The following is a 21,937-nucleotide window of genomic DNA, read 5'->3' as shown; positions in this document are numbered from 1 at the left end:
CATATCAGATGTTGCAGGGTATCTGCTAGTCTAAGAAAGTCAAATTTAAGACTTTTTAAGATATTTTGATTAAATTTAAGACAACCTTTTACTACGGAGGCAATTATATTTCAGATAGGGTCAGATTTTTTTGTGGAAAGTTTTTTTTTACTTGAATCAAATCATTCTTTGTATTAAAAAAACTGTATTTTGTTAAATACTTTTTATGAATGACACTACTTGTAATGAATAAAAATAAAACTATGTAATACAATTGTTTGAAAAAAAAAAACCAAGAAGAAGAGAGGGTAATTATGCACACTGCCTGAAAAAGATGCTGAAAACAACAAACAAGTGGATCTCCTTATGGAGGTGAAGCTGACTGACCTGGAGGTAGGCCGGCGGCTCAGCCAGTTCTCCTCTGTGACACTGGTGCGAGGGGAGTGACAAGGTGACTGTCGGGGTGACTGATAAGGTGACAACACTGGATTGAAAGCTGACGGATGCTGGTATTTCTGCTGCCAAAGCTCCACCCCAAATGCCCCACCCCTGCAACCTGGTGACCCCAGAGCCAGGAGTGCAGGGTCTTGTAACTCTCCCTCCACATCGTCATAACCATGGGAGAACGATTCACAGGATGACAGGTCAGACATCCAGCTTCTAGAAGAGAGGCTGCTGCAGGGACTGGGGCTGAGTGCAGTTTCACGATAGCTGGCATCCAGAGGCAAGTAGAGCTGGTCTCTGGTCCACAGTGGCTCAGGATAACCTCCTTCTGCACCACCCAGTGGCAAAACCTCCAGGTCATTGCCAGGCTCAATATGATTATGAGCAATGGACGTGATTTCAATGCTGGGGCAATCAAATGCCCTGTAGTTCTGCTGGAGGCCACAATAGGGTGTGTGAGAAAGGCCATCAGCATGATCGTAGTCAACTGTGCCAGGTAAACATGGAAGGTGGCTCTGCAGCTCCGGACTACAGAGCTGCTCAGTGAGAGCCTGAGTGGAGGGAGGTGTCTTCACATCCAGAGCTAAAGCTGTGAAATAGAACAAAGATGTTCAAAAATAATGAATCTCAAAATTAAATCAAGTATTGCAGTAACTAATTCTACCTCAATTTCTTCGTATGTTTATTCTTTGGTTGGGAGTTTAATGTGTTAATGTCCATTAATTAAATAACCCCTTCAAAAACTAACATTCACTCACACTGTGGGATGTACATCCATACGCCATATTAACCAGGGTTTATTTATAAATATCAGACGTCCTACAACAGCGATGGAGCAATGGAAACCAAAGTTAAATTATTTGTTTATTCCAGAAAAGTTTGCTTTTAAAGTTGATTCTGATTTAGGCAGACTGACAATTATGTGACTCTGCACCAGTTAGCTGTATGAATAAACTTAACCTTCAACTTTTTTATGTTGAAGGTTAAATAAGGTTGACAATCATATCACAATTGTATTCTCTTACATGGGTTACACAGTGGCGCAGTTGGTAGAACTGCAAGAAGATTCTGGGTTCAATTCCCAGCCCAGGCTCTTTCTGCATGGAGTTTGGATTTTCTCCCTGTGCATGTGTGGGTTCTCTCCAGGTACTCCGGCTTCCTCCCACAGTCTTAAAAACATGACTGTCAGATTAATTGGTCTCTCTAAATTCCCCCTAGGTGTGAGTATGTGCGTGCATGGTTGTTTGTCCTGTCTGTCTCTGTGTTGCACTGCGACAGACTGGCGACCTGTTCAGTACACCCTGTCCAGGGTGACCCCGCCTCTTGCCTGAAACTTTCGCTGGAGATGGGCACCAGCACCCCTCCCAACCCCACTAGGGACAAGGGTGTATAGAAAATGGATGGGTGGATGGATGGATTCTCTAACATGTCAATCTATCATCAATATAACAGTTACACTTCCAGTAACAAACTCTTATTTTGAAAATCCAATTGGGATACTTCTGGTGCCAAATTAAGCCTAATTTACACAAGAGAATTTTTGTCCAACACTCTTAGAGCGTTCTGTGTTACATTATCACTTCATCCTGGCCTGTGTGGTGTTAAAAGTGATCTCATCTGGTTGGTACAACATCGTAACCAATCCCACCTAAAATCTAAGATATTCAATATGCTGGATTGTCTTGGCCCAAATTAAACTACAGTATATTTTAAGCACTAATTTTGCAATAATAAAGAATTGGATGCTATAATTAAAGATGTCCCTCAGGTTCTGATAAACAAAGGTAAATGATTTTTACCATGACACATAATCAATACTCTGGTAATAACTACTGATTTTCTAGAATTATATTTTATTAATAAATCATTCAGGACCTTCATTGTTCCAACAGACTTTCCCTTCCCACTTAAGAAGAAATATATACTTAAAGAATTTTCAAATTTTCAAAGCATCTGTGAGAAAATCAGATGCAGTTGCTTAAAATGATTCACACTCCCAAAAGTCAAAGAATTCAATCTGATGTAGAAAAAATGTAATGCATTTCTTTTTCTTGCAATTATTCATTTCAAGTTTGGGAACATCTTGATAGTTGGACGTTGTCTAATAAATATACCAGCTTTGTCTGAATGCTACGCTATCCTGGTATGTATTTTAAAAACAGTCTCACACACACACCACATAATGTATGCAAAATATGTGTGTATGCAAAAAAGGTGTTAAGGCACCAACTGTGATCTGCCTCCCCAGCTTCACTACCTCACGCATAGACCTCACTTTGCAGGCTAAAATAAGCTCGGTATGGTGCAGTAGCTACCCGCTTGTTGGGTCAGTGTTCCTCAGTTCCGGTCCTCAGGGGCCACTGCCCTGCATGTTTTAAGTGCTTCACTTCTGTTGATGACTTGAATAAGAAAGTGATTAAAAGGCTTCTGAAATATTTTGAATCAAGGGTTCTGGAACAGAAACACATCTAAAATTTGCAGGGCAGAGGTCCCCGAGGACCAGAATTGAGAACCACGTACCATGTTTTAGATGTTATGTGAAACAGAAGGGGAAAAACAGCAGCGGGAGATAACGGCCTAAACCAGGTGGGTGCCACAAAGCAGTTAGAAAACCAGGAAGTAAAACCAGCCACCAGACATACTGGGTGTCACACTGGTTCACTGCAGAGAACCTGAAAACAGGCAGGCTAGAGACAGACGTGCAATTCCTATCTTTATGGACTCATCTACTTATTTGTTCATCCATTCACCTGAATCGTTAGAAGAATAAGAAATGCTTCTTCATATAATAACATTTTCATTTTTTCTTCATCTTATAAAACTTTGAACTGTACTTTTGTCTGACAGACAGACAGTAGTTAACACTTGCGTTGCGGTGAAAGTGCCCAGGGTGTGAACAGAGAAGGTTCGCTCTGGAATCTGTGGCTGCCTGTCACAGTCCAAACAAAGCATTTTCAACATATCTTTGCTGGTTTATTTATTATTTCATTTATTGAATTTTGCTTTATTTACAAAATATTTATTCTCAGTCTAAGCTGTAATAAACTACAGCTCAGACTGTGTGCTGGCGTTCACTGAAACCTGGCTAACAGAGCATGATGACAATGAAGGCCTGTCAGTAGTGTCTTAAGGCATGAAGCTGGACTCGGACATGGAGGTAGTGAGGGAAGCACAGGGGGCAGTGTGTGTCTTTACATCTAAGAGATCCTGTACTTCTGTGGCTCAGATAGCACATCTGCACACTTGATGTGAAACTTCTATCACTGTCATTGAGAACCCTCTTATCTGCCCTGTGGGTTCCTGCAGCTTTTCATTACTGTTGTATTTACCCAAACGCAACACATCATCTGCAAGTATTATTTATGATATTGTGCAGAGGCTTCAATCTATTTCTTGTGATACGGCAAGATTTGCATTACGGGATTTCAAACATGTTTCCCTCAAAAAGACACGCTGCAGTTTTGCCCGACATATTCTGTCCCACCAGGAGGGATAAGACTACTGCTAGAAGAGGCACATGGGGGTGCTGTGGTGGAGCAGGAGTCAAGCACAACATTCATGGAGGACTTAGTCCTTGAAAAAGACGTCACAGGTTCGAGTCCTGGCCTGATTACCTTTGCTGCACTTGATTTCCCTCTCTCATTAACTACTTTCCTGCCTTGCAACTCTCAAATAAAGGCTGCAAAGCCGAAAAACTACTTTTTTTTGTTTTTTTAACAGAGGCACACAGAGCTTTTCCTGGTGATCAAAACTGCTTTCACCAGTTACAAAGTCGACCTTCTATCACCTGAAGAATATTTCCAGGATTAAAGGAATACTGTCCCAGCAAGATCTAGAGAAACTCATCCACGCATTTATCTTTATCTAAAACACCCGTTTGAAACATTATAAATAAAACATTGATAAATTTTCAGATGTATAATAATGCCACCAAACAAAGCATTATGCTTCAATTGTTATGGTTCATAGTTCTGTCTTCTATGACTGTATTTTTATGTTTTTATAATGTAAAGCACTTTGAACTGTCTTGTTGAAATGTGCTATACAAATAAACTTGATTGATTTTACCAGAGTACAAAACTATCTTAGAGAGGGGAATGAACTAGTGAAAAAGACTAACATCTGGATTGATGAGTCTGTGTAATGCTTGGAGGATTGTTATCACAGTACAGGCTGAAATGTTAGTTGAGGCCTGTATGGGGATGTAGATTAACTCATAGATGTAATCCGCTTGTTTGGTGGCCTTCTGCACAGATGTCATTATACCAAGTAGGAAGATCAAAATCTCCCCAAATAAACAATTGGTTAAAAAAATCAGTAAAATGTAAAATGAGAGAGAATACCTTTTAAATCTGGTCAAAATCAAATCACATACAAATCACATACAGAGCACTAAACAGCCAGGCCCCAGATTACTTATAGAATCTTGTCACAAAATATACTGGTGCTTGTTGTCATTGTTCAGAAGGCATGTGTTTGGAAAACATCCACAACCTCAAACCTACTAAGAAGCTGTGGTTGGATTTCCAAAAAAATTTGGAAAAGGCAGAATCATCTCCTACATATTTGTTTTGGCCTAATTAAGGAAGTTAATCATATGTTTTGCTCTGTGCAAAGTTGGTGTGGTATCAGAAGTGGCATCGAGGCTTACTATCAATTTTGAAATTTTTGTTTTGTGTCAACTCTACTCCAGGAACACCATAGATAGACCATAACCAGATCAACTTGACGCATTCCATTCCATTCACAACCAAGTGTACAAGACTCAAATAATCAAAACTGTCAGGATTCCAGCTTTAGTGACCAAGGCAGATTATCAGCACCCCTTTCACAACACACTTTTATAATATAATCCAGTCATTCTGCAAAAATTCCTTAAGCACGTTGCCACCAGAACCCAAATTTAAGTACTTGCAGTTTCAGTTTCATGTTAAGAACATTCGCTTCTTAATTCCAGTCCTCCTACCCCCTGCTCTGCATGTTTTAACCCTTGTGTTTAGAAATGGGGTTCAACCGACCTCACACACGTAAAACATGTATAATTTGCCACAGTCCTCTACATTTGCCTCAGTCCTCGCACGCACAAGGGTTAAATGTGTCTCTATTTCAGAACATGAGTGCAGCATGTCATTTCATAATTGGCTATGTCATGTGATCACATTGACCAGAGTTCTAGTCCAGATTCTTGCACTGGGTGCACCTACATTTTTGACCACATTGCATTTCACATCACAGTTTTACAACTTCACTTTTATTTCTTAAACACTGTCCGTTAAGGCAATATAGACTTATATATGTTTAATTAACAAGCTAGTAAAAAATGCTATTTCTTTGAAGCAGTTCAACAGCAGTTTAATTTAAGCTTAAAAATCTCCAAAGAAAAACAAAATAAAAGAAAACATTTTTTACTATGCTCAAGCCATTTTCCATATGAGTTCAGACTTGAACTTAGTGAAGGGAACTTGATTTTTTGCAAACATTGCAGGCAACTTAAATCTAGACCAGTGTTTCTCAACCCTGGTCTCAACCCTCACCGCCCTGCATGTTTTAGGCATTTCCCTTCTGCCACACACCTAAATTGTATCGCTGGGTGATTAACAGGCTTCTGCAGTACTTGATGGTCATGCAATCATTTGAATCAGCTGTTCTGCAATAGAGGCATATCTAAAACATGCAGAGGAGGAGGGCGGTGAGGACCAGGGTTGAGAAACACTGATCTAGACCATCATCTTGGCCTTGTCTGATGATCTGTCTACTAACGCCTGCTGAAAGGCAGAACTTGAGTGCATTTCCCTCAGTATGTAATGTGTTTTATAGATGCATTGTGATTTCTTAACATTTAAATTAGAAATGTATTATAATCAGTCAACATAGTTGTCCCAGAAAAAAAAAAAGTTTCCTCTGCATATCACCCAACGCCATATGGACATAAGGACTATTGGTTGGGAAGAATTTGCCAATATCCCCTAACCCTAAGTACTACTATTAACAAAATGCACAGCTCCCAGTCAAAAACAACCAATCAGATGGGTCTTTGCACTGTCAACCTACCTCATGTACAAGCTGCTTAATGTGCTAATGTCCCAAGAAAGCCGTTGAGTGGCTCAGTGGCTATGCTAACTAGCCTGAGCATTCAGAGCATAGCAGAGAACAAGGGGGAGGTTGTGAGCAGCACCAACACAAGTATGAGTAACAACACAAAAATGCTCCTCCTGACTTTAATTGGTGGTTTCTGACAGAGTTGAGTCTTTCTGTAGTTAGCACTGGTAGAACTGGCAGAATTGAGAGGAGCTCAATTTTTTTCTCACAAATTATCTGTCTCATACATGTTTAACAAATATGTAAAAAAAAAATAATAATAATAATTAAAAGTTACATACCCCAGCTTTAACTACACTACTTTTTTTCACAAAATATTTCAAATAAACACTTTCACTGTGATATCCAAGCATTCTGTTAGGATTCCAGGTTGTGTTTTTGAGTTTTGATTTATTCTAGTTTGATTATTCTGTGTCCCTTTGCCTTTTGTTTAGATGAGTCCTGTTTCTATTTTACTTTAGCTCAGTCCTTCTTAATGTTTCTAGTTATGTTTATTTCTTTTTTCTAGTTATTCTTACAGTTTTATTATGCTTCTTTAGTCAAGTCATTCTTTAGTGTTAGAATTATTTCCTCGTCCCCAATGTTCTCTCCGTCTCCTCAGCCTGCTTCTTGCTCTCCTCTCACACCTGCAACTCATTAGCTCATCAGCCTAGGTCTTTCCAACCTCCTCCATATTTAAGCACCTCATCCTCAGTCACTCCTCATGGAATTATCTCCTCCACTCCCGTCACTTCCCAGCATTCTGCCAGTGTTCTCCTTGCTGGTTTGTTTATCTAGAGCAGTGTTTCTCAACCTTTTTTGGCCCAGCGCCCCCCTAGCTCTTATTCAGTTCCCTCATCGCCCCCCACCAAAGAATTTGTAGGCTACTTTGCACTGACCATTATTTTATCATTAATATTACTATCGCTATTGTAGATGTTTTAATTTTTATGCTTGTTTCTGTATTTATCATCAAAAATAATTTCCCAGAGAACAAAAAAGTCATGGGAATAGAAATTATTTACACAATTATTTTACGAAAAATGCAACGAACATTCAAGTTAAAATTTGTAGGTCTAACAGCAGCCAATCAGAGTGGAAAAAATTCTTTGCCATTTTTTAGTTGTTAAATATTATACAAATGACCAGATAAAAGATGTTCAACATGCCAGTTTAAACTTTGAACTATTTGCAAAACGACTGAGCTCTGCATCATTAAAACATGGATAGAACTGTAACTACATTAATCATAGCTCTTCTTCTCTTCAGTGTTTGTCGGTTTCTGGTGGTGCAGCTCTGTGCTGCCTTCAGGAAAATGGGACATCAGAATATCATCCATAAAACTTCACCCACATGGCATTTATTGTGCAAACCAGAGCTTTCAGTGGAAAAACTAAAGTTCCAGATCCTTTTAATGCCCTGAGACAGAAACATGGATTATATCTTTATATAGACCTGTCTATTGATTTATAGATTAATAGTTTTACTGGACAGAAATTACAAAGAACAAATTTGGTTCTTAATCAAATCCTAATGAGTCAAATTGAAAGTGTCATGGAGTCATCAGCCTCATGATATTAACACTGACATGAAAAATAATATTGAAGAAATAAATATATCAAATCTAATTATAAACATAAAAGTGATCAGTTCTTTACTGTTATGGTCTGTAAGATATATTTATTCTCAGTATTATTTTACCTTTTATCTGGAAATAGTCTCTGTTTATTCTTGCCATACAGTATTAATTATTGCTCGAAAGGTCTTGCCGTATCAGTTTATTCCTCTGTATTTACTTTAGTTTCTTAGTTTATTCTTGCATTTTGTTCTTCATTCATTTCCATTTAGTTTCATTTGATTAGTTTTATCCTCTCTTGGTTTATTGCTATGTCCACTTTAGTTTCTTTCCTGTTGCTACATTTATTTTATCATTTATTGACGCTCACCATCAGTAATTTTCACCCCTCACCTGCTGCGCCGCCTAATCGTCATGTGTTTCACATCATGCGTTGATTTTTTCACTGTTCAGCGTCGGATTCTCTGTTTTTATGCCATAATTCACATCTAGTTCGTTGCTCCATTTTATGTCCCGCTTTTCCTGTTTCAGAGTTTTGCGCAATGTACGCGTCTTTTTTTTTTTAACCCCCTAAGGTGCAGGGCGGTCGGGAAGCGTATCGATGGGGAAAAGGCAGATAGACATAAACCTTTTATAACAACGGAAACAATTTCTTCATTCTGATTATTGAAATTTAAAAGTGCTGTGTTGTTCAATCACAGCACTTCATACCGGACCTCTTACAGCTCCGTGTTAACGCTATAAAATGAACGCTCTCTATCGTGGTATCACCCATGGAGGGATTTCTTTAGTTAAATAGGTTCATTTTTCAGAGGGATACACAGTGAGGGTGTCGTGATTTTAGCTACCAGTAGCAGGAGAACGGAGCTGCGCCAAGAAGCTAACAGAAGCTAACAAACACTGAATAGAAGAGCTACCATCGATACAGTTGCAGCCAAGCATGGTTTAATGTTACACAATACAGTTTTACCAAGTTACTCAAAGTCTAAACTGGTATTGTGCATTTAAGGTGTAGTTTACCTTCGACCAAACGCCCCCCAAAGGCATCCCAGCGCCCCCCTTTTGTAAGAATGTCCGCCAGCGCCCCCTGCCGTCCTCTGAACGCCCCCTGGGGGGCGGTACCGCCCAAGTTGAGAACCTCTAGAGTTATGGCTTTAGTTCTTAATTTTTATTGTTAAATCTTCACTTCATTCAGCTTATCCTCTCAGGCTTGCTGCAATTGGGTCCATCACAAGACACCAGGACACCTTTCAAAAAGTCAAATTTGTAAAATTCAGAACATTAATTGGTAATTTTTAAAAAATTTTATTTTACTTTTATTTTGAAGGCCTAAATGGTCGACTTCTGGTTTAACTCTTACAATCTCTTGAACTTGACAAGAGTTTTCGCTAACTAACTACTGGACAAAATGACACGTACCTGTTGAGTGTTTACCGTGTTCATCGAACAGCAGTCTGAAGTCCAGTTCTTCAGCAGACTTTGTTGTGGACATTGAACCATGAGACGATTAAACGTCTATGCATGTAGCCTATAAATTGCACTGTCTTTAAAACGGATCTTTCTTGCTCCCCGTTTTATCCGAAAGAAAGCAGAACTTTGTGTCGACTCCGGTAATAACACGATAATTCTAATCTGAAAGTAGTTCACCGAGACAAGTAATGAGTAATTACACATCCGGACAACGCTGTAATTAACTAAAATCTCATTGTTGAGCTAACTTGTTCACTGCGTTTCTGCTCGGCTGCAGCGAGTTTTTACTCCGCTTCAGCTTGATCCTCGTGCTGCATTCAAGTCCCCTCGTAAACTTTGGCTTTTGAAACGGATGCGTAAAGGTGGGTAAGAGAAAGTCTTCAAATAAATGACATTGTACTCTCTAGAGCTATGGATAGGTTCACTTTCATAATCCTTTTGATAAAGAATGCATAATTTTGGTTGACAACTTCAGCGCTGAAGTAAGCAACCAGACTTTGATAACTTTTACATTTTTAAAATTTATTTTTGCTTTTCTTTACAATGCATTTTCTTTGTGATTAAATTACTGTCTGTAATTGTTTTTGTGGAATATTAAAGTTTTATATACACATAATGCAACTATTTCATACGGACAAACACTTCTGATTAAGGATTAAGTTAAAAACACAAAATGCAGTAATCAGCTCCATGCACACTTCCTCTTGTGGCCGCAAGACATTTGCTTCCTGTGAGAGATTAGCTACACTTAAAAATTATCAGTAGGCAGCCTTGCAATCTTCATCATGTTTGTTATGCAACAAGAAAGCAGAAATTCAACCAGATAATAAACACTTGCACCTACTTTGCTGAGAAAGTGAAAATATGCTTTTTGTGTTATTTTGGGCTTTCCCTTACAATGATACGGCTACAGTGGAAAAAAATTACCTTAGGCTCTTTTTATCTTACTGATTTCCACTTTTATGTGTTTTCACATTTCCCAGTAATCATAAAGGCATCATTAGACAGCCCCGTAACGACGTACACAAAGTTGTTGCTAGAAGATACGCCTTCATTTCAACTTATGGTCAGTTCACTTAATGAAATATGCAAGCTAAAATTCAAGTTCATGGCAGCTGTATGATCAAATTAATTTAAGTTTTTTACTCCCTCACTTTTTTTATTCCTCTTGTTATTGTTCTCTTTCGAAACTATATGTTAATCAGTTTGGGAATTGTTGGTAGTTTGATATTAGGCTACCAACAATTCCCTTCTATATATTCTTGCTTATAATATAATAAGCAAGAATAAGTAAGTAAGTTAGTAAGATCCATAACAGGGTAAGATTCTGACCAAAACATATCTTCACCGTTTCTGTAAAGGCGAATTTAAGTTAATGCTTCCTAGTTTAAGTAAAGAGAAGTTATGTGTTTAAGGATTCAACGATTTTCTTTCATTGTCGTACCACCTTTTTTTGTTTGTGGTACGAAATTTGGACTCAGGTCCTAGATTAAGAAATAGAATAAACAAATAAAATAAAGTCATTTATGTGATGTATAGATATGCATTTTTAAAAAGTGTGTATGTGTAAATAATTTATGAAATGAAGCTGAATTAGGTGCAGTTTGAGTTCAGTAATGTGATGGATGGCTGAAGGGTAGAATTAGAAACCATTTCTCAGCCTGGTGTTGTTCTGGATGCTCCTCAGCCTCTGGCCTGATTAGAGTGACCGGAACAATCTGTGTGCAGGATGGGTGGAGTCATGATGTGGAGTGAACAGTCCAGATTGCTATTGATTAGGCACAACATTGGCAATGGGCTTGACCGTCTAATTTTCAGAATTTTCTCAGTAAAGTTAGCAAAATTGTTTCAGGTCCTGGTGGACTGGAGTTAATTTGCCTTGGTCAAGAGGGTTTGATTTCAGAAAAGGATTCCTTGCATTATTCAGTTGTAAGTTATATCTGTGAAGTGAAATCTCTCTATATAGATGTAGCAGTGAACCTGCAGTCCAGTCCTACATCACCATGTTCAACTTTTGACATTCCCTTCTAACCAGTGGAGCACTACAGGGACTTCTTCCTACCAACGATGACCTTCATTTTTAAGGGAGCAATAGTATTGATTATGTCTGAAATGTTAGAATGAAAGCTACCAGCTAATTACTGTGTTAAAAGTCAGAAAGAGATGTGAAAGAATAAACTTGATCAAAGTGTTCAGCTGAGTCAGTCGCTGAGATAACGACTGACTACATCAGAATTTTTTTTTTTTTTTTTTAATAGGGCTGTCTCAATTAAAGAGACTGGAAATATTTAGACCCTCAGTAACTTTCTGATTATCAAGTCCAGTGTGTGTCTCTGTGTGTTTGATGTTCAAAATAAATTTGAAGTGTTTCATATGGCTCTTTTGCTCCTTTGGGACACTTTAACATCCATGTTGACAACACCAAACAATCATAATCAACAAAGACAGATGATCACTGCAATTCACAAAAACAGTTCAAATAGGGTCTTTGCTTGAATAGCAAAACATTTAAAAGGGTTAAATTTCTCCATTATCATCTTTTTACAGTTTTAGTGAATCATGAAATAAAGTGGCAACATTTCCCCTCCCCTCTGTTGTAGAAGAGTGTATATTTGTATCCTTTGGGGAAAATCTGCTACAACAATTACATTATCCAGTCTACAGCATAAAGAATAGTATTCTAAAATAATACAAACAGAAAATTATGAAATGTTTATCAATCATCTTCCCACACAGTCTGTCTTATTTAAAGCCATTTATCAAATCCCAAACATTAACACATGCAGATTTTTAAAATCTTTATGCGTTTTCTGCGCTCACTTAGAAAATTATCATTGGGAGGCGCTGACTCGATCAATATAGGTCACTCACTATTTCTATTCATCCCCAAAATGTACAAGGAGAATAAATCTGTTTAAAGCTAGAATGCTACATCTGTTCTGTATTATCTCGCATCATATCTTCATAATGACATTATTTCAGGAGAACGTTTGAAAGTCTTTCAAAAATGTTTTCATTGTACCTTTAGTTTTGTCCAGTCCTTACACCCGATCAGTAAAGTTGGTTTGGTCACTAAGACAGACAGAAAACAGAAAACCAGCTTCCATAAGGACATATTAGCATATTCCATCCAATTAAGAAATAAAGACTGAATGTAAATTAAAAGATGTATAAATCACCTTGATAAGTTTACAATGACAACAAAACTTTTTACAGCAAGAAGGAAACAATTTTAAACTGTAATTTTAAGCAGTAAGGCACAGGCATTAAGGTTTATATGATTTTTGTGGAAAAACTAACTAATTGATCTGCTTTACCTATAAACACAAATATAAACCTCTCCACTTAAACTTAAAACAAAAGTTTAGTTTCTAATACATGAAATAAAAAATCATCATCAAGGCCACCTGGCTTTGTCCCATCTGATGGGATCAGTTGATTCCACTGGGAAAATAATCCTTTAGAAATGTGGAAGACTTAAGCAAATCTTGAGAGAGTCTTTTTTTTGTGTTTCCTCCAAGGAAAGTTTTCAGGCTTCAAAATATTAGAACAGCAAAAGGCTGATCTGCAGTCCTCTGGTTCAGTCAAACATTGCAGAAATCTGTCTGTCTTCTGTTTTAACTGAGAGCTTCTCTTGAAGCTTCTGCTTGTTTTGGAGGTGTGGCTAGGTTTTGCTCATCAGCATTCATCTCCACAGTGGGTTCTGGGGCTTCCGCTTCCTGCAGGATGTCTACATGCAGCTTCTTGCTACTCCCTTCCTCACCGCCGCTGTTCGGCTTTCCTTCCCTCTTCCTCTTGCAGACCAAGCCAGAATCTTCTTCCCCAATGCGACCCTCTGGTACACCCAACACTCGCAGGCAGACAATAGCAGAAGCTTGCTCTGCAAACTTTTTCGACTTCTCCCTGTTAGAAATAGAAGACACAAAAGCAAACTGAACACAATTCAACATATAAAAGGCTTTTTTTAAATGTTTTTTGAAAGCTTTAGTTTATTATCTTAAATTCTGACAACATACTTTGTTGCAAAATTTAGTCAAATAATCAAAGAATGAATGAACAAAATAATTACAAAAACAGAGGTGATCACAGTTGGCAATCAATGCATTTGATCACCATCATCAAGCCTTTTTCTTCTTTTCTTATTGTTTTCTGGGCCTAGATGAAAAAGTTGGCCCAAATCTGCTTTAAGATTGCTCACTAGACCTTTGTAGTCGTTTTGTCACAATGAAATTTTAATTAAAGCAAAAATGTAGATACATGAACATGTGAAATGTAACTGGCTCATTTACATCTGAGAAGAGTCAACATCAACGCAACTCTCTAGTTTGTTTATTCTGCATGTATGGCCAATTCATTTACTTTTCTCTAAACTTTGAGCTACCTGGAATCAGAGTGTATGCTACCGTCATGAAAATGCTACAATATTCTATAAACTCAAACTAAAAAAAAAAAGGAACCTTTAAAACTTTTAATTAATGTAATCTTTACCAAAATTACTATTTTCTGGTTAAAATAAATTAGCATAGACCCAGATTTATTACCACTTAAAATTGGGGAGGGGAAACAGACATGTAACATCAAAACACTGCTTACACCCTCTACCTGCCTCTCTATTACACTACAGCTTCTCCCCATCAGTGGAGCCTGGCATGAATGATCAGACTAGTAGCATATCCACCGACATACAAACGGTTTTCCTGCAAAAGCAGGACAATAAGCCCAAACAACAGAGTTCATCAGGCAGAGAAAGGAATGTGAGATCTATTCTAAACCTTCAGGTTTGAACACCACAGAGAACTATTTGACCTACTAGACAGGAGACTGTGGATGACCCAACTTTCCTAAATAAGGCTCTTCAGAAAGAGTTTGGGAAAACATCACAAAGATTGTAAAAGTTTGGGGAAGTCAGGTCACAGGTTTCATGTAGTTATTGTAAGCAAAGGCTCTAAAAGTGCACATGAAGGGCCTGATGTTAGAAGATTTTAAATAAGAAGTGCTAATGTGCGGGTGTGGAAAAAATAAATAGTGGCCATGTTGCAAGCGACCTATAAAGATTGTGTGAACCGTTGATTACAGATGCAAAAATGGTGCTGACTTTATCTCATTATTTAAATGAGATCTTTGCATGTACAAACCGGATTCCAAAAAGTTGGGACACTAAACAAATTGTGAATAAAAACTGAATGGAATGATGTGGAGGTGCCAACATCTAATATTTTATTCGGAATAGAACACAAATTACAGAACAAAAGTTTAAACTGAGAGAATGTATAATTTTGAAATTGTTTAAAAATTTCATTGCGTCAACAAATCCTAAAAAAGTTGGGACAAGGCCATTTTAACCACTGTGTGGCATCCCCCCTTCTTCTTACAACACTCAACAGCAGAAGTGGAGACTCGAGTCACATGATGAGTCATTAAAATCAAGACTTGCGACTTGACTTGAAAAAATGCTGAAAGACTCGGACTTGATTTTGACTTTCTCACCATTGACTTGGGACTTGAAGCCATTTACTTGATAAGTCTTGATATATTTTTCTCAAGTCAAAAGTTTAAAACACATTATTAACAAAGTGGCCGCATTAATTCATTTCACTCGTTCCGTATTAACAGGCGCAGACAGTCTCTCTGTTTTTCCACACTCTGTATGTACGTATTGCATAGCCACAGCACAACCAATCAAATTAACAGGATTTAAAAATAACGTGGAAAGAAACGATCAAAGCAGATATGCTAATGTGAGTAATATCTTTTGGGTACATCAATCATGAAATATCCAACTAAAAACGGAGTGAAACATGCAAAACCTGCAAGACCAGGATCTCAGATGGAAATACAACTTCCAACGGTTCGGCATTTGAAGTTGCACAAAGAGGTAAGCGCTACTTTTCTTTTACTATGAGACAACTGACTACGTTCACACTGCAGCCTGAAGTGACCCAATTCCGATTTTTTTTGACGTAATGCGACCTGTATCCGATCTTTTCATGGCAGTGTGAACAGCACAGGTCAGATTCTTTTTCGAATGTGACCCATATCCGATACGTATCAGGCCGCATCCATTCGAACTGAACGTCACTGATTCTCAACAAATCTCACTATTCTGCATCCTGATACGTGCAACAACCATGCAGGTATGGCATGGAAAACAACCACCATGACGGACTATATGAGGATAGAGTTCTTAATATGTTGCTCCGGCCAGGCAAGAACTTCAAATATGTAAGCTATGCTCCACCGTTAGCCTCCATGTTTACTTTCGCAAACACTGAGCACTTCTTTTTATGGTGATTGGCAGAACACTGAGAACGCTGACGCTATTGGGCCCTCTACAGCGCATGCGAGACACTTTCAGGTCATTTGCCTGTTCACACTGCAGAACGCATACAGGTCGCATTTACTGGAAGCGTGAATGGCCCCGGCAAAAAAATCGGAATTGCCAAAAAATCAGAAAAGGGTCACTTCAGGCTGCAGTGTGAACGCACCCTAGCTAACGTCATGTTAACAACTCCGGGTTACGTCGGTGATACCGCTTCTCTGTATGCTATGTTTAGTGATGCTGTATAAATCCGGTTATACATACGTATCCACGGTAATGTACTGCGGTAAAGCTAGCCGGCTCTGCGTCCAGCCGGCCCAGCACACGATATACAAGTGCACGGTAGCTCCAGACATTATGGTACACTCATTTACGTGCTACTTTCTCAATAAAAGCGCACATCCGATCCATGTTTGAGCTACTCAAAATAGGTTTCCGGCCGCTGCATTTGCAAACAGAAAATATATGCTGAAAAACTAATACAAAATAAAAACTAATCTCTCTCTCTCTCTCGAAAGTTTGAGAAATTTTGAATCAACATATTTTTGAATCAACATATTTTTCCTTTAAAATTATACATTCTCTCAGTTTAAACTTTTGATCTGTGATTTGTGTTCTATTGTGAATAAAATATTAAATGTTGGCACCTCCACATCATTGCATTCAGTTTTTATTCACTATTTGTTTAGTGTCCCAACTTTTTTGGAATCCGGTTTGTATATAAGTAGTATTTATATATAGCGATAGAAAGATAAGATACATAGATAGAGATGGATATAACACAGAAAAATTTGTATATAAATAAGATGGAGCTAAACCCGAAATGACGAGTGAGGCAGCTCTTCACTACATTTTTTACTTATTTTTGAATATAAAAGTAAAAACGTCTCATTTTAAAAGGCTTTTATTTTGAAATTATACATCATATGTGTTTGATATTTTCTGGTGTCTTCTAGAGGTCTCCCCTCTGTCATCCAGAAGTGAGAGAAGTCATTGGAAACAGAGTTTCTCAGCAATGAGCATGGCAACTTAGGAGGAAAGATACAAATGACTTTTTTGAAAGTCTTTTATTTTGAAATTATACATCAGATTTAGTTGCCATTTTCTGGTTCTGTTCTAGAGGTGACCCTCTGTCATCCAGAAGTGGTAGCAGTCATTGGAAACAGAGAATTTCTCAGCAATGGGCACGGCAACTTAGGGGAAAAAGATAAAAAATGACTTTTTTGAAAGTCTTTTATTTTGAAATTATACATCAGCTCTAGATGCCACTTTCTGATTATGTTCTACAGGTGTCCCTCTGTCACTTAGAAGTGATAGAAGTAATTGGAAACAGAGTTTCTCAGCAATGGACACGACAACTTAGGGGGAAAAGATAAAAAAGGACTGTTTTGATATATATTTTCAAAATAAAAGCCTATCAGATCTAGTTGCAACTTTCCCTCTCCTCGGGCTGCCACATTAACGTTGTGGAGGGGCTTGAGTGTCCCAATGATCCTAGGAGCTATGCTGTCTGGGGCTTTATGAGCCTGGTAGGGTCACCCAAGGCAGACAGGTCCTAGGTGAGGAACCAGACAAAGCGCAGCCTGAAGACCCCTTATGATGCACAGCCTTGGATCTAGCGTTCCATCGCCCAGACGCAGGTCACCGGGGCCCCACTCTGGAGCCAGGCCTGGAAGTGGGGCACGATGGCGAGTGCCTGGTGGCCGGGCTCAGCCCGAAGAGGAGACGTGGATCCCCCTTCCAATGGGCTCACCACCTGTCAGAGGGGCCAAAGGGGTTGGGGGTGCAGTGTGTAATGGATGGCAGCCGAGGGAGGGGACCCTGGCGGTCTGATCCTCGGCTGCAGAAACTGGCTCTTGGGACGTGGAACGTCACCTCTCTGGTGGGGAAGGAACCGGAGCTAGTGTGCGAGGCTGAGAGGTTCCGGTGAGGTTGGCCTCACCTCGACGTATGGCTCTGATTCTCAGAGAGGGGCTGGACATACTTCCACTCTGGAGTTGCCCACGGTGAGAGGCGCCGGGCAGGAGTGGGCATACTTGTTGCCCCCCATGTCGGGGCCTGTACGTTGGGGTTTACCCCGGTGAACGAGAGGGTAGCCTCCCTCCGCCTACGGGTGGGGGGACGGGTTCTGACTGTTGTCTGTGCTTACAACAGTTCAGATTACCCACCCTTTTTGGAGTCCTTAGAGGGGGTGCTGGAGAGTGCCCATCCTGGGGACTCCCTTGTTCTACTGGTGGACTTCAAAGCTCACATGGGCAATGACAGTGAGACCTGGAGGGGTGTGGTTGGGAGGAACGCCCCCCCCCCCCCCGATCTGAACTCGAGTGGTGTTCTGTTGTTCGACTTCTGTGCTCGTCAGATTGTCCATCACGAACACCATGTTCAAGCATAAGGATGTCCATATGTGCACTTGGCACCAGGACACCCTAGGCCGCAGTTCGATGATCGATTTTGTCATTGTTTCATCGGATCTGCGGCCGTATGTCTTGGAGCTGCGGAGCTTTCCACTTACCACTACCTGCTGGTGAGTTGGCTCCGGTGGTGGGGGAGGAAGCTGGTCAGACCTGGCAGGCCCAAACGTGTAGTGAGAGTCTGCTGGGAACGTCTGGCGGAGTCCCCTGTGAGACGGAGCTTTAACTCCCATCTCCGGCAGAACTTCGAACACGTTCTGGGGGAGGTTGGGGACATTGAGTCTGAGTGGACCATGTTCCATGCCTCCATTGCCGAGGCGGCTTATCGGAGCTGCGGCCGCAAGGTTGTTGGTGCCTGTCGCGGTGGCAACCCTCGAACCCATTGATGGACACCTTCGGTGAGGGATGCTGTCAAGCTGAAGAAGGAGTCCTATCGGGCCTTTTTGGCCTGTGGGACTCCAGAAGCAGCTGTTGGGTACCGGTGGGCGAAGCGGCATGCGGCTTGGGTGGTTGCTGAGGCAAAAACTCAAGCGTGGGAGGAGTTTGGAGAGGCCATGGAGAAAGACTTCCGTATGGCTTCGAGGCGATTCTGGTCCACCATCCCGCGTCTCAGGAGGGGGAAGCAGTCCAGCACCAACACTGTTTATAGTGGGGATGATGTGCTGCTAACCTCAACTCGGGACGTTGTGGGCCGGTGGGCGGAATACTTCGAAGACCTCTTCAATCCCACCAACATTCCTTCTGTTGAGGAAGCTGAGCCTGGGAACTCTGAGTTGGGCTCTCCAGTCTCCAGGCTGGGGAGAGGGAAGTCTGGGCCTCCCTTCTGAAGCTGCTGCCCCCACGACCCATCCCCGGATAAGCGGAAGAAAATGGATGGATGGATGGTTGCTATATATATATATATATATATATATAAATAGGATTAGTTTTTATTTTGTATTAGTTTTTCAGCATATATTATTTTCTGTTTGCAAATGCAGCGGCTGGAAACCTATTTTGTGTAGCTCAAACATGGATCGGATGTGCGCTTTTATTGTGAAAGCAGCACGTAAATGGGTGTACCATAATGTCTGGAGCTACCGCGCACTTGTATATCGTGTGCTGGGCTGGCTGGACACAGAGCCGGCTAGCTTTACCGTGGTATTAAAGTTTACCGTGTTAGCTCAGGAAGCCAGTGGACAGTGAGCGGGGTCCAGATCAGAAAGCAGGTTGTGTACTGAACTCGGGGAAGAAAGTTTCTCTCTGTCCCATCATAATGATGAATCAGGTCCCGTTCCATCACAGGACAGATGCAAGGGCGTAAATCCCATCTCATTATTGGATGATAAAAAGATAAGAAATAAAGGCATACTTTTACTGCCAGCTGCAGTAGCCCCTCTGCTCTCAGCTCCCATACTGAGCTGTCGGCTATTGCTAATGAAGTATTTATTTACTGGAGGGTTTTTGTTAGTGTTGCAGAGCCACAGCTAACTCCTCACTTAGTGGCTCTAACGGAGGCTGTGTCGTTCAGTAGCGCACCTGTTGCTCCTCCTACACTTTGGACTGAACTATTGTTCTAACAATGGGGGGAGGACCTAAAAATTCTCATGAGTGCATCAGTGTATTTTATTTTAAGAACACATGGTCTATTATTTACATTAGCATAATTGGGACATTGTTAAAAAACAAAACAAAACAAAAGACTCGAAATGACTTGAAATTCCAAGCTCTCGACTTGAGACTTGACTCGACTTTTGCCTGTCTTGATTTGAGACTTGACGTGACCGCCTTAACTTGGACTTGCAAAACAGTGATTTGGTCCCACCTCTGCTCAACAGACGTCTGGGGACAGAGGAGACCAGTTTCTCAAGTTTAGAAATAGGAATGCTCTCCCATTCATGTCTAATACAGGCCTCTAACTGTTCAATCATCTTGGGCCTTCTTTGTCGCACCTTCCTCTTTATGATGCGCCAAATGTTCTCTATAGGTGAAAGATCTGGACTGCAGGCTGGCCATTTCAGTACCCGGATCCTTCTCCTACACAGCCATGATGTGATTGCTGCAGAATGTGGTCTGGCATTATGTTGTTGAAAAATGCAGGGTCTTCCCTGAAAGAGACGACGTCTAGATGGGACTATACGTTGTTCTAGAACCTGAACATAGTTCTCTGCATTAATGGTGCCCTTCTAGACATGCAAGCTGCACATGTCTGGGCAGGCTTCCATTAGTAATGCAGGCTTCTGAACAGAGCGTTGATAACAACTTGGGATATCCTTGTCTTCTCTGGTCTGGATGACATGCCATCCCAGTGTTCCATAAAGAACTTCAAATCGTGACTCATTTGACCACGGAACAGTCTTCCATTTTGCCTCACTCCATTTTAAATGACCCCTGGCCCAGTGCAAATGGCAGAGCTTGTGGAGCTTGCTTAGTGCAGTGACATTTAAGGGCCAGCAGATCACGAGCATCCAGTAGAGTTTTACGGCCTTGACCCTTGCGCACAACGATGATGATGTTATGCACAGTTGATGATGATAACTTAAAAGTATTTATTATTTTACGCTGGGTAACACCATTCTGGTATTGTTGCACTATCTTTCTGCGCAACAATGGTGGAATTGGTACTGTGGCCGACAGGTGCAAATGAGCAGCAACAGAAAAAACATGCAAACAAACAAAAAGACACGCGCACAAATGAAATGCAGCAAACATAAAAATAGACGCAAACAAAAAAAGAATACAACCACAAATGAAATGCAGCAAACAAAAAAGGGAGACGCGAACAAATGAAATGGAGCAAACAAAACAAAAGATGCAAACAAAAAGTGCTGAAAACTGGAAGTGCTCCAGACCACTAGAGGGAGTAGAACAAAAACACAGCTGTGTCCAAATTTAGGGTCTGCATCCTTTAAAACGGGTGTTCAGAAAAGTAGCAATGGCGGCAAAATTATTTTTGCTGTATTACACTTAAAATTACACAAAATGATTTTTTACAATGTTTTTAGGCGAGAATGTAGATGTATAGATCTGAAATATCTGCTTAGTTCACCAATAAATCATTTAATTACAATATTGCTCCGACGTTTTCGGAGATGTCTGCTCCCGCTGCATTAACAGCCAGCTCCCCTCGCCTGCTGACAGCTGGCCGGGAGCTCCAGGTTCGGTACACCGAGAGAGAACGCATGTCTCCCACCAAATCGTTTTTAAAATTCCGGATAGTTTTCCCCTATGAGTGGAGGTGAAACACAGATATTAAGCCAGGTAATAGCTGTAAAAAATGTTGGCTCACTAAAGTATTTAATTTATTCCTGAGCAAATGGGGTTTGACTGATTAAAGCTAAGCCTTGCTGCATTTCATTTGTTTGCGTCTCTCTTTTTTTGTTTGCTGCATTTCATTTGTGGTTGTATTCTTTTTTGTTTGCGTTTTGTTTACAAATAAAATATTGACATTTACCATCTCCACATCATTGCATTCAGTTTTTATTCACAATTTGTTTAGTGTCCCAACTTTTTTGGAATCCAGTTTGTAGCTGGCACCATGGAGAATGTCAGACAGAAGCATGGTCATATCTTCAGAACGAGATAAAGCCTGTAAATAAAAACTAATATGTTTCAGATTAATTGTTTACTGTAAAATCTAAATGTTTGCAGCATACAACACAAACACAGACAATAGATTTT

General features: G+C 40.1%; 1 protein-coding gene and 1 long non-coding RNA gene across 9 annotated transcripts in view; one reads left to right on the top strand and one right to left on the bottom strand.

Moving 5' to 3' along the window:
• Nucleotides 1-21,937, top strand: part of LOC108165986 (uncharacterized) — a 137,229-nt gene that overhangs the window by 10,878 nt on the left and 104,414 nt on the right. The gene's annotated exons all lie outside the window — the stretch shown is intronic.
• LOC103465667 (tRNA-dihydrouridine(20) synthase [NAD(P)+]-like) overlaps nt 1-21,937 on the bottom strand; it is a 65,121-nt gene that overhangs the window by 16,853 nt on the left and 26,331 nt on the right. For 2 of the 7 annotated variants that reach the window (XM_081607550.1, XM_081607554.1), the window contains exon 16: nt 11,739-13,450. In XM_081607550.1, coding sequence (XP_081463676.1) covers nt 13,165-13,450 — 286 coding nt within the window. In that variant the 3' untranslated portion in view covers nt 11,739-13,164. Of the gene's footprint in view, nt 1-366; nt 1,013-9,496; nt 9,888-11,738; nt 13,451-19,420; nt 21,846-21,937 lie in introns of those variants that run through there. The other 5 variants (XM_081607553.1, XM_017305272.2, XM_008410696.3 and 2 more) reach the window with 5 other exon arrangements.

The sequence above is a fragment of the Poecilia reticulata genome, chromosome 6 (assembly GCF_904066995.2).
Source record: "Poecilia reticulata chromosome 6, P_reticulata-male-v2, whole genome shotgun sequence".
Lineage (NCBI taxonomy): Eukaryota > Metazoa > Chordata > Actinopteri > Cyprinodontiformes > Poeciliidae > Poecilia > Poecilia reticulata.
The sequence above is the reverse complement of the archived record's forward strand: the minus strand, read 5'-3'. Positions and strand labels throughout refer to the sequence as shown.